General features: G+C 40.6%; 3 protein-coding genes across 4 annotated transcripts; 1 reads left to right on the forward strand and 2 right to left on the reverse strand.

Annotated features, from left to right (window-relative positions):
• The first annotated feature begins 3764 nt into the window (after positions 1-3764).
• On the forward strand, positions 3765-8512 carry LOC102721101 (ethanolamine-phosphate cytidylyltransferase-like). 2 transcript variants are annotated; one of them, XM_006659159.3, is made up of 10 exons: positions 3765-3798; positions 5241-5644; positions 6158-6393; positions 6538-6710; positions 6922-6993; positions 7115-7182; positions 7318-7435; positions 7590-7649; positions 7745-7867; positions 7984-8512. In XM_006659159.3, exons 2-10 carry the CDS (start codon positions 5277-5279, stop codon positions 8053-8055), a joined length of 1290 nt encoding a protein of 429 aa, XP_006659222.1. In that variant the 5' UTR covers positions 3765-3798; positions 5241-5276; the 3' UTR covers positions 8056-8512. The 2 variants fall into 2 exon arrangements, with proteins under 2 accessions (XP_006659222.1, XP_040382615.1); XM_040526681.1 differs by having other exon boundaries at positions 3775-4104.
• Positions 8513-8874: 362 nt separating this feature from the next.
• On the reverse strand, positions 8875-10376 carry LOC102721385. Its single transcript, XM_006659160.3, has 3 exons — positions 10204-10376; positions 9456-9729; positions 8875-9193 (listed from the first exon to the last, which is right to left on the reverse strand). Exons 1-3 carry the CDS (start codon positions 10303-10305, stop codon positions 9183-9185), a joined length of 387 nt encoding a protein of 128 aa, XP_006659223.1. The 5' UTR covers positions 10306-10376; the 3' UTR covers positions 8875-9182.
• Positions 10377-10853: 477 nt separating this feature from the next.
• Positions 10854-13064, reverse strand: LOC102708174 (3-hydroxyacyl-[acyl-carrier-protein] dehydratase FabZ-like). Its single transcript, XM_040527211.1, has 4 exons — positions 12762-13064; positions 12560-12620; positions 11925-12069; positions 10854-11400 (listed from the first exon to the last, which is right to left on the reverse strand). The coding sequence occupies exons 1-4, from the start codon at positions 12952-12954 to the stop codon at positions 11149-11151; spliced, it is 651 nt and encodes a 216-aa protein (XP_040383145.1). The 5' UTR covers positions 12955-13064; the 3' UTR covers positions 10854-11148.
• Between the last annotated feature and the right edge of the window lie 396 nt (positions 13065-13460).

Raw genomic sequence — 13460 nt, forward strand, 5'->3', positions numbered from 1 at the left:
AATGGTCGAATTGAGCAATCTTTGATTAACATTAGTAGTGCTAAGACACTATTGGTTAAAACTTATTTTAAAAATAAATCGCCACCTCGACATTGGACATGTAGGAGCGGAGATACTACATCTTTGCACCGGTATGTGTGGCACGGAGGTGCAACCACTTGGACGGACCAAACGCCTAAGGCCGACGTGCCGTGCTAAGCCAACAAGGTCAGCGTCGAGCCCTAAGGCGTGGACGTCATACACCTCCATGCCATCGGTCCCAACGCGGACCTAGGGGGACTTAAAACCACCTCAGCAGCTAGCCTGACCACTTCATTCTCCCCCAAAACTTTCTCGCCTCCACACTCTTCACCTTCAGCATCGTCCCCGGGAAAGCAATTCTAAGCCACACATATGTTTTTCTAACTATTGCCACATTACAACACACAATGTTTTTTTTCCAATCACACATGCACATCATATTAAATGGAAGGTGGCGGGGCTGGCGGTGGTGACAGCCATTGAATGAAAGAAGTAGGGGTCGGGCTAGGCTCAGGGCTAAGTCCCCTAGGTCCGTGCCACACTCGAAGGTGGGGAGATACATAAGCTCAATACCTTAGAGCAAGTATAATAGCATGCTATAAGCTGGCTAAATGCTTATGTGGAGGAGAGAGGGATGAGAGAGAGTGTAAGCGGGCTGTAAGCTTGTAGCTAGCTCGAGCACAAAAACCAAGAAACTCTGTGAGAGTGACATGTGAGTTCTACATTAACGATAAAGAGCTAAGTACTATATGGGTGTGCTAACAGAAGACTATAAAAAGTCTTATAGCCATCTTGTTAGCTATATTATTAGCCTTTCTCTTAGGGCTCGGCAGGGACCTAGTTGACTCAACGGGCCATGTTGGCTCATGGGAGTTTGACCGGACCAGGTGACTGTCAACTCCGCGCCGAACCTCATGGTACAGAGTTGCATGACCACCACGCTTCGGTTGTGGCATGAAAATTATGATTTATTTTTAAAATAACTTTTAAAACCAATTTATTTTCGTAATAACTTTTTAAAAAGGCCAAATAGTGTCAATACGAGTGGACAGTACAGCCCACCACCGCATCGAGGTTGGCACTAAGAAAACTGGCTAATTTTACTATTAGTTTTTTATAGTCTATTTTTGGAATAAACTTTTTAAAATGGTTACGTCATCAAAATTTTGGCCGGTTTAAGCCGGTGATTTCTCTGTTGGAATTTCCGTCACGTTCACATTGTTTGCGGCGCAATTGTCATTCCAGATTTTTTTTACGGGTGTCTTATTACATTTCCACGGTTAATGATGTCCACAACCGTGGGACTTATTTAAATTAACTTCATGTGAGAAATCATTATCATATCTATTAATTCATGGGACTACACGCCAGAATTAATTATTAATTTTAGCATTTTCACCAAGAGTATAGACAAAGAACACAACCGACTGTATCAGACAAGTTATATATTTTTGTACTAATTGGATTATACCTTTCCAGAAACACACCGAAGTCAGCCGCGTTTGGCGGCTCCTCTACCGACCATATATTTTGGTCGTTTTCTATACGTATATTTCTCACTAAAACAGTATATTTTTCTATAAAAAATTTCTATAGGGAAGTTTAAGTTTTTAAAAAACATATCAAAGCATTTTTAATTTTTTATAGCTATTAATCAATTAATTGTATACTTAATTGATAATTGATAATCGATAATTAGTTAATTATTAGTCACTGTTACGCTTTTTACCGGTTTCCATTCCAGCCCCGTCAACAAATCATATCGAAGTCTTCCTCTCCCTTCCATGCTACTACTAATTAATCTCTTTGTCTCTCTCTCCTGTTTCTCACTTTCCAAGGTCACAGGTCAAAGCATGGAGCAGGGTGGGACCCACGCGGCAGTGGCACGAGGCCAATGCGACGTGCAGACTGGCAGTGGGCCCCTGCATGCATGCGTGCTGTTTCTCCCCATTCTCGCAAATATCGCTTGCTCTGCTGCCTCGGCGCCACCCACCCCTGTAATTTCGTCCCGTTGTGGAGTCGGTCCTCTTTGCACATAAGCCCCTGGAAAGTTTGGCACTACCCTACACCTCCCATCTTTTTCTTATATTTAACCTTAAAAATTAAAAGTTAAAATTTTACTCTTAAATTAAGAGTTGATTTTAAGTTTTTTTACTAAATTTTATTTTCCAGGCTTGACTTTAGACTGCTAAGAATACATATATAAATTTATTTATTTATTTATAAATATGTCGTTTGATTTTTTCCATAAAAAACCAAACCATAGCCGAAGGCCAATTCACCGGAGTACTTCCCTGTTTGCTTGAAGGTCATTTCTTCCGCTGATGTAGTTGTTAGGAAGTTGGATAGAAGATCTAAATGATGCTAGGCTTTTGATCATGTATGTGAACACGTTCTCTCATGATATATGTTTTTTTGGAGGGAGTGCTGTTGTTAATTATATTTTTGGGAATGTTCTTTAAGTTGCTACTACCATCATCTATGACTTAAATCCTATCTTAGTTCTTTCGTCGTCATAGAAAAAACATTCTTCACGAATGAACTCGATCTTAGTAATTATAGAATGATCTACAAAGTTTCATAATTTGTGCATAATCTTGTAAGTCAAAGAGGGTATCAAAATTAAACTGAGACTTTGAGGATATGGTTGGAGAATGCACTAGGTATTATTTGGGTGATGATGAGAGATGAAGAGAGTGATGTAGAGAGAGGAAGAAATATTCAACCCCTTTCTATATGTGGTTGTGGCCTTGGACACTATTGCTAAAGAACGAGAAGGAACAAGGCTAGCAAGAAAGAACTTCCCCAGATCATTTCATCTACTCGCCGCAACACGTCGAGCGTGCCTCTTTCCACATACTTTCATATGATTTTGTGTATTTATTGATTTCTCATGAGCATCCATGCTTTTCTTGTATACTCCTATCCCCTTGAGCTACCTAGTTATTGTTGTCGTTAACTTGGCGCCACAGCCTAGATGTTTATTTGTTTTCTTTTGTCTTAATATGTTTTTCTTACTAGGTTTCTAGTTCTAGTTTGTTGCTAGTTAGCTGAACTCCTGCACAATTCGAGTGTATAGCATACTTTCATATGCTTGTTGTGCATTACTTAATTTCTCATGAACATCCGTGCTTTTATTGAATCCTCCTATCCCCTTGAGCCATGTAGTTACTATTATCGTTAACTTGGTGCCATAGATTGGATGTTTATTTGTTTTCTTTTTGTGTCTTAGTATGTTTTTCTTCCAAGGCATGTCTTCATCCTATCTCTTTGCTTAGGTGCAAGTCGTGGCAGATGCCCTACCTAGCATCAAGTTTCTAGCGATACATCCCATAGCACTATCATTTAGAATATTGCTCAAGGATTTGAATATGCCAGTGTTTACGGGGTGGAGTAAAGCGAACAATGTACAAAAGCAAAGTTTTCGAACGCACCCTATTTTATAAAAAAACTAAACATCAATGACAACTCTATTTCTGTCCATTTTCCTCTGTCTTTTAATTTGTTGTCTAGTGAATAGGCACATCACTAATCTAACTTAATCTCATAAATTCTCGACATCGCATCAGAGCATTCCTAGTGTTGTCTTACCACACTAATCCAACAAAAGTTTAGGTGATAAAATATTCTTTTTCGAGGTTTAATAATAAAATTATTTATTAAAAATATTTTAAAAATAAAAAATTCAAGGATAAATGCAGGGTTGCAATGGCGAAAACAAAGCAGTTGGTGGTGGACACCAATTGCAACCCGAGACCGCATTGCACAGAAACCAAGGTTCGGCTCGGCTCGTCTTCCCTAAATTCGCTTCGCTTCTTCCCTTCCCCCAAACCGAGAGAGAGGGAGAGAGAGAGGGAGAGGCGCGGCGCACGCACGCACGCCCGCCCGCCCGGAGCGAGAGGAGGGGGAGCGCGCCGGATTAACCAGCCTCGTGGCAGATCTGCCGCCGCCGCCGCCGACCCCGGGACCGGGCGCGAGATCCGCGCCGCGCGCTCTCTCTCTCTCTCTCCTCCGACGGAGACCTCTCTCTCTCTTGGCCGCCCGCGGCGGAATCTCGCCGCCGCCCCGCCCCGCCCGATCTCGGTCCGTCTCTACCGATCCTCCTCACCTCCCTAACCGCGTGCTCCTCCCGCCGTTCGGTTCCGGCTGGCGCTTGCATTGTATTGCTCGAATGGGGGGGGGGGGGGGGGATTCCGTAATTTTTTTTCGCGAGTTTCGATGAATCTCGCGGCCTGTTGTTTATGAAAAATCACGCCGAATTTGTTCTCTCCTTTTTTGAAAAATTATAAAAAAGTTTTTTTTGGTGGTTCTCGTCGGTCGATAGATTAGGTGGTTGGCTCGTGCTTCATTGGAGATCGCGGGCGGATGGAACGGTTTCGGGATTGATTGTCTCGATTATTTGCGGGATTCCAGTTGGGGGATTTGAGCTGATGCTTTGTTTTTGTGTTTCCTTTCTCCCCAAAAAAATTGTGCTTCTTTTGGTTTTTTTTTGATCGCCACTTCACTTCTTCAGGTTCTGGTTTGCTCATAGCTGACTGCCGTGCAAAACGATGAGCTTTAGCTTCAATCGGAATCAAATTATTATTTCGTTTTGTCTTTACTAATAATTTGTCTAAAATATGCTATGGCCGGTATTGCCACTATGGAATTGTGGATCGTAGTTTTCGCTGCTAGATTTCCTTTGCTTCTATTAAAGTAGGTGTTCCAATGGTTTGTTTATTTAATTTGGTGATACAGAAGAGCATTTCGTTGTGCTTGAGCTGTTCTTCTGAGATGACCTGATGGGAAAAGGTAGAACACGCTCATGCAATCAGCGTGCATTATTTTGCCTCCATTGGTTGTGGTCGTGTGGCTTCTTGTAAACGCAATTTAAGTCCGTTGTATATTCCAAACATTTTTTTCTCGTGCTGTAGCTTTATGAAATATATCTGGTGGTTACGATTTGCTCAGCATGGCTTGATAGCTAATCACATCTAGAAAAAAATAGCGATTTCTTCTGCTTATGCGTCTAATCTCCGTCAAACCTTTCATAATAAATTATTGAAGAAAAAAGACACCTTTCCTTGCAGTCACTTTCATGAAAACAATAAAGAAATTAGGATGTATCTCCATTGGTTGGGGATGACACGTTTTCCATCTCTATGTATACGACTACCCTTTTGTGTCAATTCCTCAACTCTTCGATCTCATTTTGATTATTGCTTATTCTTTATTTTCAGAAATCATACCAAGATAATACACCTGCTCGTCAAACGATGATGGGCTTGTTAGCATTTGAGAGCAACCAAGGGCTCTGGAGTAGTGGATATTATTCCCAGTTGTTTGGGATTGGAGGAGTTATGGTCACCGTCGCCATACTTTGGTTATCTACAGGCTACTTTGGAGGAATTGGTGCTCCTTTTGCTCCATATTTTTGGCCATATCTAGGACAACTTCCAAAGAAGAAGGAACGGAAAAGGCCTGTGAGAGTTTACATGGATGGATGCTTTGACCTCATGCACTATGGCCATGCAAATGCATTGCGGCAGGCCAAGGTGTTGGGAGATCAACTTGTAGTGGGAGTTGTCAGCGATGAGGAGATTGTGGCGAACAAGGGTCCACCTGTGCTTTCAATGGATGAGAGGTACTAAAGAAAGTAGTTTTCTTTTATTTGTGCAACGCTCTTCAATTATTTCTGTAAGTTATGCTAGATGTTAGCAGTAGGACTGCAAAATTGACTGGAGAAGCTTGTAGAATCACAACCTGATTATTTGATGGCCAAAATTTTTTCTGAAGGCTTTCTTTCTAGATCTCTTGTCATTCATAGAATTACCTCATCTTCACATAGAATTGCCTCATCTTCAATTGCAAATTCGCTCTAAGATCTGGGTCTCCTTGCTAATTTGAGGCATACGATAACTTTTTTTTGATTTCATTTCCTTAAGTACTCTACTATGTTATTGATGATGTTGCAAACCCTTTCCCATACATCCCATTTGGATTTTTTATGGGATCAACTGAAGTTCTTGTCCTCTCAAGAGATTGGGGCTATCAACTACCTAGTCCTAGTCCTAGTTTATCTTTATTATTAATTGCAAATTCTCTTTTTGGTAGATGCACAAGCTTCTGGTTCTCCATTCACCTGCTATTTTTATAGGTTGACGCTTGTTAGTGGATTGAAGTGGGTGGACGAAGTCATTCCAAATGCACCCTATGAGATTACAGAAGAATTTATGAATACCCTCTTCAATAAATACAACATTGATTACATTATACATGGAGATGATCCTTGTCTCCTTCCTGATGGAACGGATGCCTATGCTTTAGCAAAGAAAGTTGGACGCTACAAGCAAATCAAACGCACTGAAGGTGTCTCAAGCACTGATATAGTCGGTAAGATTACCACATGGATCAGTACTAATAGGTCATCAAGTGATAATTCTTGACATGAAGAATGCTTGTCATGCTCATTCTAAAATGATGTGTTCTCAGTCCATTGTGATCTTAATGTGAGAATAATGATTTTTTTCCACCCAGGGAGGATACTACTGACATTCAAGCAGAAAGAAGCTTCCATTACGGAAACTACCATGGATGCAAATGTTGCTGTCAATCAGAATGGTGGAGCCGATACATGTGATCTAGTCAAAAGTCAGTTATCCAATTTTCTTCCAACATCTCGCCGGATAATGCAGTTTTCAAATGGACAGGTACGATGATTTAAGTAAGTATGTTCTCAGTTATGTCGGGGCTAAGGTTAATCTGACTTATCACACACATAACACATCAATATATGATATGTCCACTTGTATCTTTTCATTCTTGGTCATGAATGATAATCTTGACGATATATAGTTGGCAATTTTTGTACACATTTTATGGCTATTGCTTTTATTGAACAATATGCTCATATGCACTCAGGCTCCTTCGCCAGGTGCTCGTGTTGTGTATATAGATGGTGCTTTTGATCTTTTCCATGCCGGCCATGTTGAGGTAATTTTTATGGTTAATATTATCATATGCCAATCATTTTATCATAACTCACCCGATTGTTCTTTGCTGTGGTTCACATATTTTGCAATTGAGAATATTATATTATTTATGTTTAATGCAGATCCTCAGAAGTGCAAGACAACTTGGTGACTTCCTTCTTGTTGGTGTCCATGATGACCAGGCAATCAGGTACTTATTTGGTTTCTTCACTTAATATTTTGGGAATCTAGCTAACTGCAAGCGAATATAAAATACATTTGATTTATGGTATGCGATCTCTCTTTCGTTGATTCATATAAGATGCTTATGTGTTCTAATGTCCAGGGATAGAAGAGGGTACCGTCCTATCATGCACCTCCACGAGCGAACACTCAGTGTACTTGCATGTCGTTATGTTGATGAAGTTATAATAGGCGCACCATGGGAGGTCTCGAGAGATATGGTATGTTGAAACTTCTCTGAGTTGATCCACGTATGTTCAAATATGGTTGTGTGAATAAGTTTAATAATGATTGTAGTGGCCACAATGCAGTTTCATTTGACATCTTTTGACAACTGAATAAAGTCCTCACACCTTCTCTTATCAAATGGTGCAGATCACTACATTTAACATTTCACTGGTTGTTCATGGGACAGTAACCGAGGGCAGTTCTGTGGTAAGTGCTTAATTTTAATCTAATCACAACTTGTTGAAAGGTTACCAGAATGAATTGCCCAATTCTACTTGGTACTTGACGAATACATGCTGCAGGGTGGTATTGATCCATATGCCGTTCCAAAGAGCATGGGTATTTTCCAAACAATCACAAGCCCCAAACCTATAACAACCGTTTCTGTAGCTACCAGAATAATTGATAACCATGAAGCTTACAAGGTACATTTGTGGTCTCAGGGATTTACTTCATGCATAGGAAACATTTTTATTTTGATCTGCCGATCACTAGTATTTTCCCAACTATACATGTATCCTGTGTTCTTTTTGGTAAACAGAAAAGGAACTTGAAAAAGAAGGCAAGCGAAGACAGATACTACACACAAAAGAAATTTGTCTCTGGAGATTAATGGTTCAGAAATATTATGGCACTTAATTTTTGCAGTAAACAGAGGGAAGGCATGCCGCCACATATATTCAAGTATTACAACAGAGATTGCAACACTTACATGGCTATAGAAAGGTCATAGTCAGTTACAATTGATGGCCATTCAGCGAGGGAGCCAGATCAAGGAACTAAACTAAAAAAAATCTACTGTCGCCCTTTTTTCGTCAGGAATGTCCACATAACAGCAAGAGTTCACATACATGATTCTTTTTTTTTTTACTTTCTTGTCCCTGGAGGGGCATTATTCATAGCTGAACAGGTGCTCAGCAAACCACTGTTGTATACTTGTATGTTATACTTAACAGTGTGTGGAGTGATTAGAGTTGCATACTCCCTAATTGTACTAAACGATACTTCTGAGACAACAAACCGTGCGACGAGCAGTCTATTTCATTTATTTGATTTACCTGGTCTGAAAATATTTTGTTCGGTTTGCTCAGCTCATCAGTGCCTGGTACTTGTATCAGTGTACATTGAAGATGAAAATGTGTTCACTTTGAGCTAAAATATGGGCTGCATTCTTATGCACCAGATTATTACTTGGTTTCTATGCACATCTTTTTCGAACTATTAAATAGAGTATTTTTTATAAATAATTTTTTTATCATCTCACCTTTATAGAGTGTATTTTTAATTTTATAGTAACTAATTTTATCATTTATACTAGTACTAACTATTAGAAGATCAGGAAATCTTTTATCTTTCGTCAGCCAAATAACACAGCCATGGTATTGACTGCAGATGAATGGTCTGATACACAACATCGTATTGAAGGCTAATATGATTCTCACAGCTAAATCTGCAAACTAAATTCGTCTGAAAGAGAGAATCCTCTGAAAGAATCTCCAGATGACATTCACATGGCATACTCTTAACCATCGAATCAGCATACATAGATCAACAACCTGTACTTGTCTAAATCAGGATATTATGACAACATGGATTGGAGTATTAGAAATACTCTATGCTAGTCACATGCTAACATAAACATGCTCAGAACAACTTGTAGTGATCTAGCAGTTTGTGATTTTTTTAAAAAAAATTGGAACTCCCTCCGATTCCAGCAGCTTTGTCGTCGGTCTCTGCAGTTCAGAAGAAACCTGCATGGTAGGGCAACAATCGTTTCAATTTTCAATTAGTAAAAAATAAGTTCCAAATTGTTCTTTCACTCTTCAAATACTTCCAAAATCCAGCCCACATGCACTCATCACAACTAGCTAAAAAACAATCAAAATCAAGAACACCATGGTGCTTCTGCTTCAGTTCTACTTACTACCAGCATGCTGAAGGCTATTTTTCACAGGTAAGATCAGCACCAACATAGCTTAGTTTGAACAATTGAACCATCTTACGTTCACTGACCTGACCAGAAAGGTGCCTGCTGACACGGCTGAGCCTGAGGCTGCCGCTGCTGGAGCTCAACCTCGATGTCCATGGCGGCGACGGTGGCGGTGGCGGTGGCGGCTTGGAATGGTGGCTCTGAAGATGCCATCCCATATGGAATGTTCAGTGTGTGATGGACAGCCTTTTGGTCCTGAGTCGGCTGCAGCCATGATGATGAGGCCATGGCTGGCACATTAGCATCAGTTGGAGCACCTGCTTTCTCTTCTTCCATCATGTCTGGAATCTCTCCATCCTGATGACAGCAAGAAGAGGAAAAAACATTGCAACTCATGAACTAAATGTCTCGTTTGCCCAGAAATCATGAACAAAACCCTATGACTCTGAATTTTTCATGCACTGATAAAGGTTTAGGTAGTGGAATAATTCAAGCAGATCATGAGCTGGGTGAGTAAAGTGAATCAATCAATTATGGTATCTCATCATGTGGATGATCTCATGCTTTCCTTATGCAAAAGTAAGAATTCAAATATTTAAGAGAGATAATTAAAATCCTTAAGAAAGCAAAACAATTTACATCCCTAGGAAACCAAAATAGAGGAGTTCTTAGGATCTTCCACCCCATGCTGAATTTAGGACTTCCAATCTCATGCCTTCTGGGATTTAGCACAAATAATGCTAACTCGACATCGTTAAAAAACAAGATTCTTATGTATGTGAATTAGTACAGAGGAGAAAGGACAGAACTTGGCAATTGCCATTGCCATACCTGCAACTTGAGCCTCTTGGGATCAAGAAAGATGGAGAGTCCATGGTTGGACACTTCAGCATGTTCTTTCCTCTTCATGTTCATTGCCACAAGATTAGCCATCTTCTAAGCTATCCTAACAGCCTCAAGACAACCCACAACATCTATACTGATTTGACTATACATCAAGCGGAATTGAGTCTCTTAATTAACATAAAATTAAGGCTGCTTATCGCTTCTGAACCGAAGAGTTGACTGGGCAACCAAGACGACTTGGATCATGATGGTTCCTTGAAGTTCAGGTATAATTTAACTACAACCATGGGATGTGATTATGGTGTGTTTGTGTTGACTAATTCCAGTTGACTTTATTTAAGATGAGCAGACAGGGTAATTTACCCTTGAACTTATCTTTTTGTTTCCTATTGTTGTTTGTGACAAAAGGTCTTTTGTTCATCAGAAAAGGTCAAACGATGTTGCTTATAATTGTATTCCTTCAGCGAGAAGCTGACGAGTGCAAGAGAAAAATGACTGTAATTTGACATGTCAATTTCTCAGTCCAAAAATTCATAGGAATACTATGAGAAGATTACAGGATATCTATGATATGATATTTTTATTAGTACCACTTGTGTCGCACTAGTGTTACATATTTATCCAGAAATTCAATATAAGCACAACCCAACAAGCATTGTTTATTTCATGAAATTGTATGGAAGAGATTGTATCATGTATTACAAGTTTACAACAGCACACAGCCAGGTTTGCAGAATTAATCGCCTGAACTTAACATATAGCGCTTTGGACATTTGGACTCAACGCACCTAAGTACCTAACAGGTAAATAAAAAGATAGCCTCAAATGCCGCAAGTTCAGTTCAGAACCTAACTTCCTCAAGCAATGGACCTCATCCCATTCTAATCATGATTCTACAAGAGAATCACACAATACTAGGTGCCCTTCGCACTATTCGGTTGCGCTAACCAGGAGGAACTCGCCCTCACATACTAGGTCGCCACCAACATAAGCTTTTCCTTCCATCTTGGCAAGACCAAATCTTTTCTGATACTTGGTCAGAGTCATTCTCATGATCAAGGTATCCCCAGCAATTACTGGCTTCCTGAACCTCACTTTGTCAATCCCTGCAAAAAAGAAATTGTCCCGAGATCCGCCAACCTCAGGCTGCAACATCACCAGACCCCCAACCTGGGCCATAGCCTGTCCATAAGGTAGAAATGGAATATCTCACGTGAGGGAAGTTCAGATATTTGTCTACTTGATAGAATAATAAGCAATTAACAAACACCCAGTCAAGCCCTCAGCAGAATATGCACAAAGTAAAAAACACAGCTATAAACATCACCCAGTTCATTATCTTAAAAAAAAAACATCAGCCAGCTATGGGATTTTAAGCTGGGTGTTGGAACATTGGTGCAGTTTGGATAATAAAAAGAACATAGTTGCAGAAAAATCTATACTACAGAGTGTAAAATGAGACAGAAATATTTAAGGGGGTTAAGTGCTCTGCTGAAATAGTTAGATGGAGTAAAGTGGACATTTTTCTAGACAGTATAAATACACATCAAGAAAAGTAGACAATTAGATCAGGCAGAGATGGCAATACAACTATAAAAAATATAAGTATATAACTCAACTAGAGATGATCGCGCCTTAGTAAACAACACATGCCATATACTAAACAATTTCATCGCAGCACATAGAGGAAATATAGTGAATCATACCTCAACCATGAGAACACCAGGCATAATCGGTCGTTCTGGGAAATGCCCAGGGAAGAAATTATCATTTATCGTGACATTCTTGATCCCAACCGCATATTCTCCTGCCTTGTACTCAATAACTCTATCAACCAAAAGGAATGGAAACCTAACATGCACATTGAAATACACAAGAAGTTAGGAGAAAGTACTAAAGGATTGTGTATTCATTAATCATGGCCAATCAATTTTCTTACTTGGGACCATCAGCTATATGTCCACATAGGCAAGCAAAAAGATATATAATATGCAAGCCACTTTTTAGTTGAAAAGTACACCATGAATTTCTCTTCCCCAAGTGAAATAAAAAGAAATGGACATAACCTTGTAATTGTAGCTCTACATTAATTCAGACTACCCTGCTGTACTTTTATTTGGTTAAAACACCATGTTTACTCTAATTTCAGGATATTTCTTCTTCTTCTTCTTATTATTATTTTCAACAGATTGAACGAAAAGTTCATATGCCTCCTATTAAACTTGGAAATGGCGATTGTAATTTTTATCCAGTAATTCTGAATAGTAAATTGTGGCAATGCGAACATCCTGTGAGCCAATCGAAGCACATGCCGAGGCAGTGAGACGCACAGAAAGCTGACCTGTGGGGCAGGATCTCGCGGATCTGGTTGATGTCCATGACGCTCGGGAAGGGAGGGAACCCTGCGAGAGGCAAAGCACACGGTCACACGAACATCAAGCGACGCAGTAGGAGGAGGAGGAGGAGGAGGACGAGAGAGAGAGAGAGAGAGAGAGAGAGAGAGAGAGAGAGAGACGAGGAGAAGAGAACGAAATGGAACCGACTTTTCTCGATGGGGAGCGCCTCCTTGGCCTCCACCGCGTGGGCGGCGCCATCCCCCGCCGCGCGAAGGGGCCGAGCGACGAGGCGCCGTGCCGGGGCGGGCAGCGGCGCGCGTCCTGGGCGGGCGGCGGCGGCGAGGCGGCCAGGGAAGGGGAGCGCGGATCTGGCTGGCGCGGCGGCGGCGGCGGCCTCCATTGGCGCGGCGAGTCGAGGCGCGGAGGTGGCGATAGGAACGAGGGTGGGATTCGGGCTCGGCTGGAGATGTTGCGGGTTTTTGTGGAGAGGGCTTTTGTGTTTTTTCTCTTTTTGTTCCGTGGCTTTGGCTTTGGGACCTCCGCCTCCCTCGTTTCTCTTGTTTGGACTTTTGGAAGGGTGAGAGCTCGTGGTTTTTGATCGATGGAGGAGTATATTAAAAGTATAATACAGCTGTAAATATATTTTAAAAACATAAAGAGAGATGAGAAAAGAGTAGCGAACTATAAATTTATAGCCAGCTGTAATATAGACTCCAAGACATAATATGGGTATAATAGGTGAGACATGACAGTATATGTTTTGTAGTTAGTTATTATATGAATTGACTATTAGATTATCAAGAGATGATTTTGAGATAGTACTTGGCTAAACTATTGAACTTGCTCTGATAAATGAAAAGCAACGTAGGTGTGGTAAGAAAAAAAGGGAACATGCATAGGGCTGTC

This window comes from Oryza brachyantha, chromosome 8 (assembly GCF_000231095.2).
Source record: "Oryza brachyantha chromosome 8, ObraRS2, whole genome shotgun sequence".
NCBI classification, from domain to species: domain Eukaryota; kingdom Viridiplantae; phylum Streptophyta; class Magnoliopsida; order Poales; family Poaceae; genus Oryza; species Oryza brachyantha.

Excerpts from the sequence above, each read along its gene's own strand:
- LOC102708174 (XM_040527211.1), bottom strand. The coding sequence starts at position 12,954 with ATGGAGGCCGCCGCCGCCGCCGCGCCAGCCAGATCCGCGCTCCCCTTC. Across the intron at positions 12,070-12,559 it reads CGCGAGATCCTGCCCCACAG|GTTTCCATTCCTTTTGGTTG; the intron begins GTCAGCTTTCTG and ends TGTGCATGTTAG. Across the intron at positions 11,401-11,924 it reads CTGGTGTTCTCATGGTTGAG|GCTATGGCCCAGGTTGGGGG; the intron begins GTATGATTCACT and ends CCTTATGGACAG.
- LOC102721385 (XM_006659160.3), bottom strand. The coding sequence starts at position 10,305 with ATGGCTAATCTTGTGGCAATGAACATGAAGAGGAAAGAACATGCTGAA. Across the intron at positions 9,730-10,203 it reads CCAAGAGGCTCAAGTTGCAG|GATGGAGAGATTCCAGACAT; the intron begins GTATGGCAATGG and ends TGCTGTCATCAG.
- LOC102721101 (XM_006659159.3), top strand. The coding sequence starts at position 5,277 with ATGATGGGCTTGTTAGCATTTGAGAGCAACCAAGGGCTCTGGAGTAGT. Across the intron at positions 6,394-6,537 it reads CTCAAGCACTGATATAGTCG|GGAGGATACTACTGACATTC; the intron begins GTAAGATTACCA and ends TTTTCCACCCAG. Across the intron at positions 7,183-7,317 it reads CATGATGACCAGGCAATCAG|GGATAGAAGAGGGTACCGTC; the intron begins GTACTTATTTGG and ends TCTAATGTCCAG.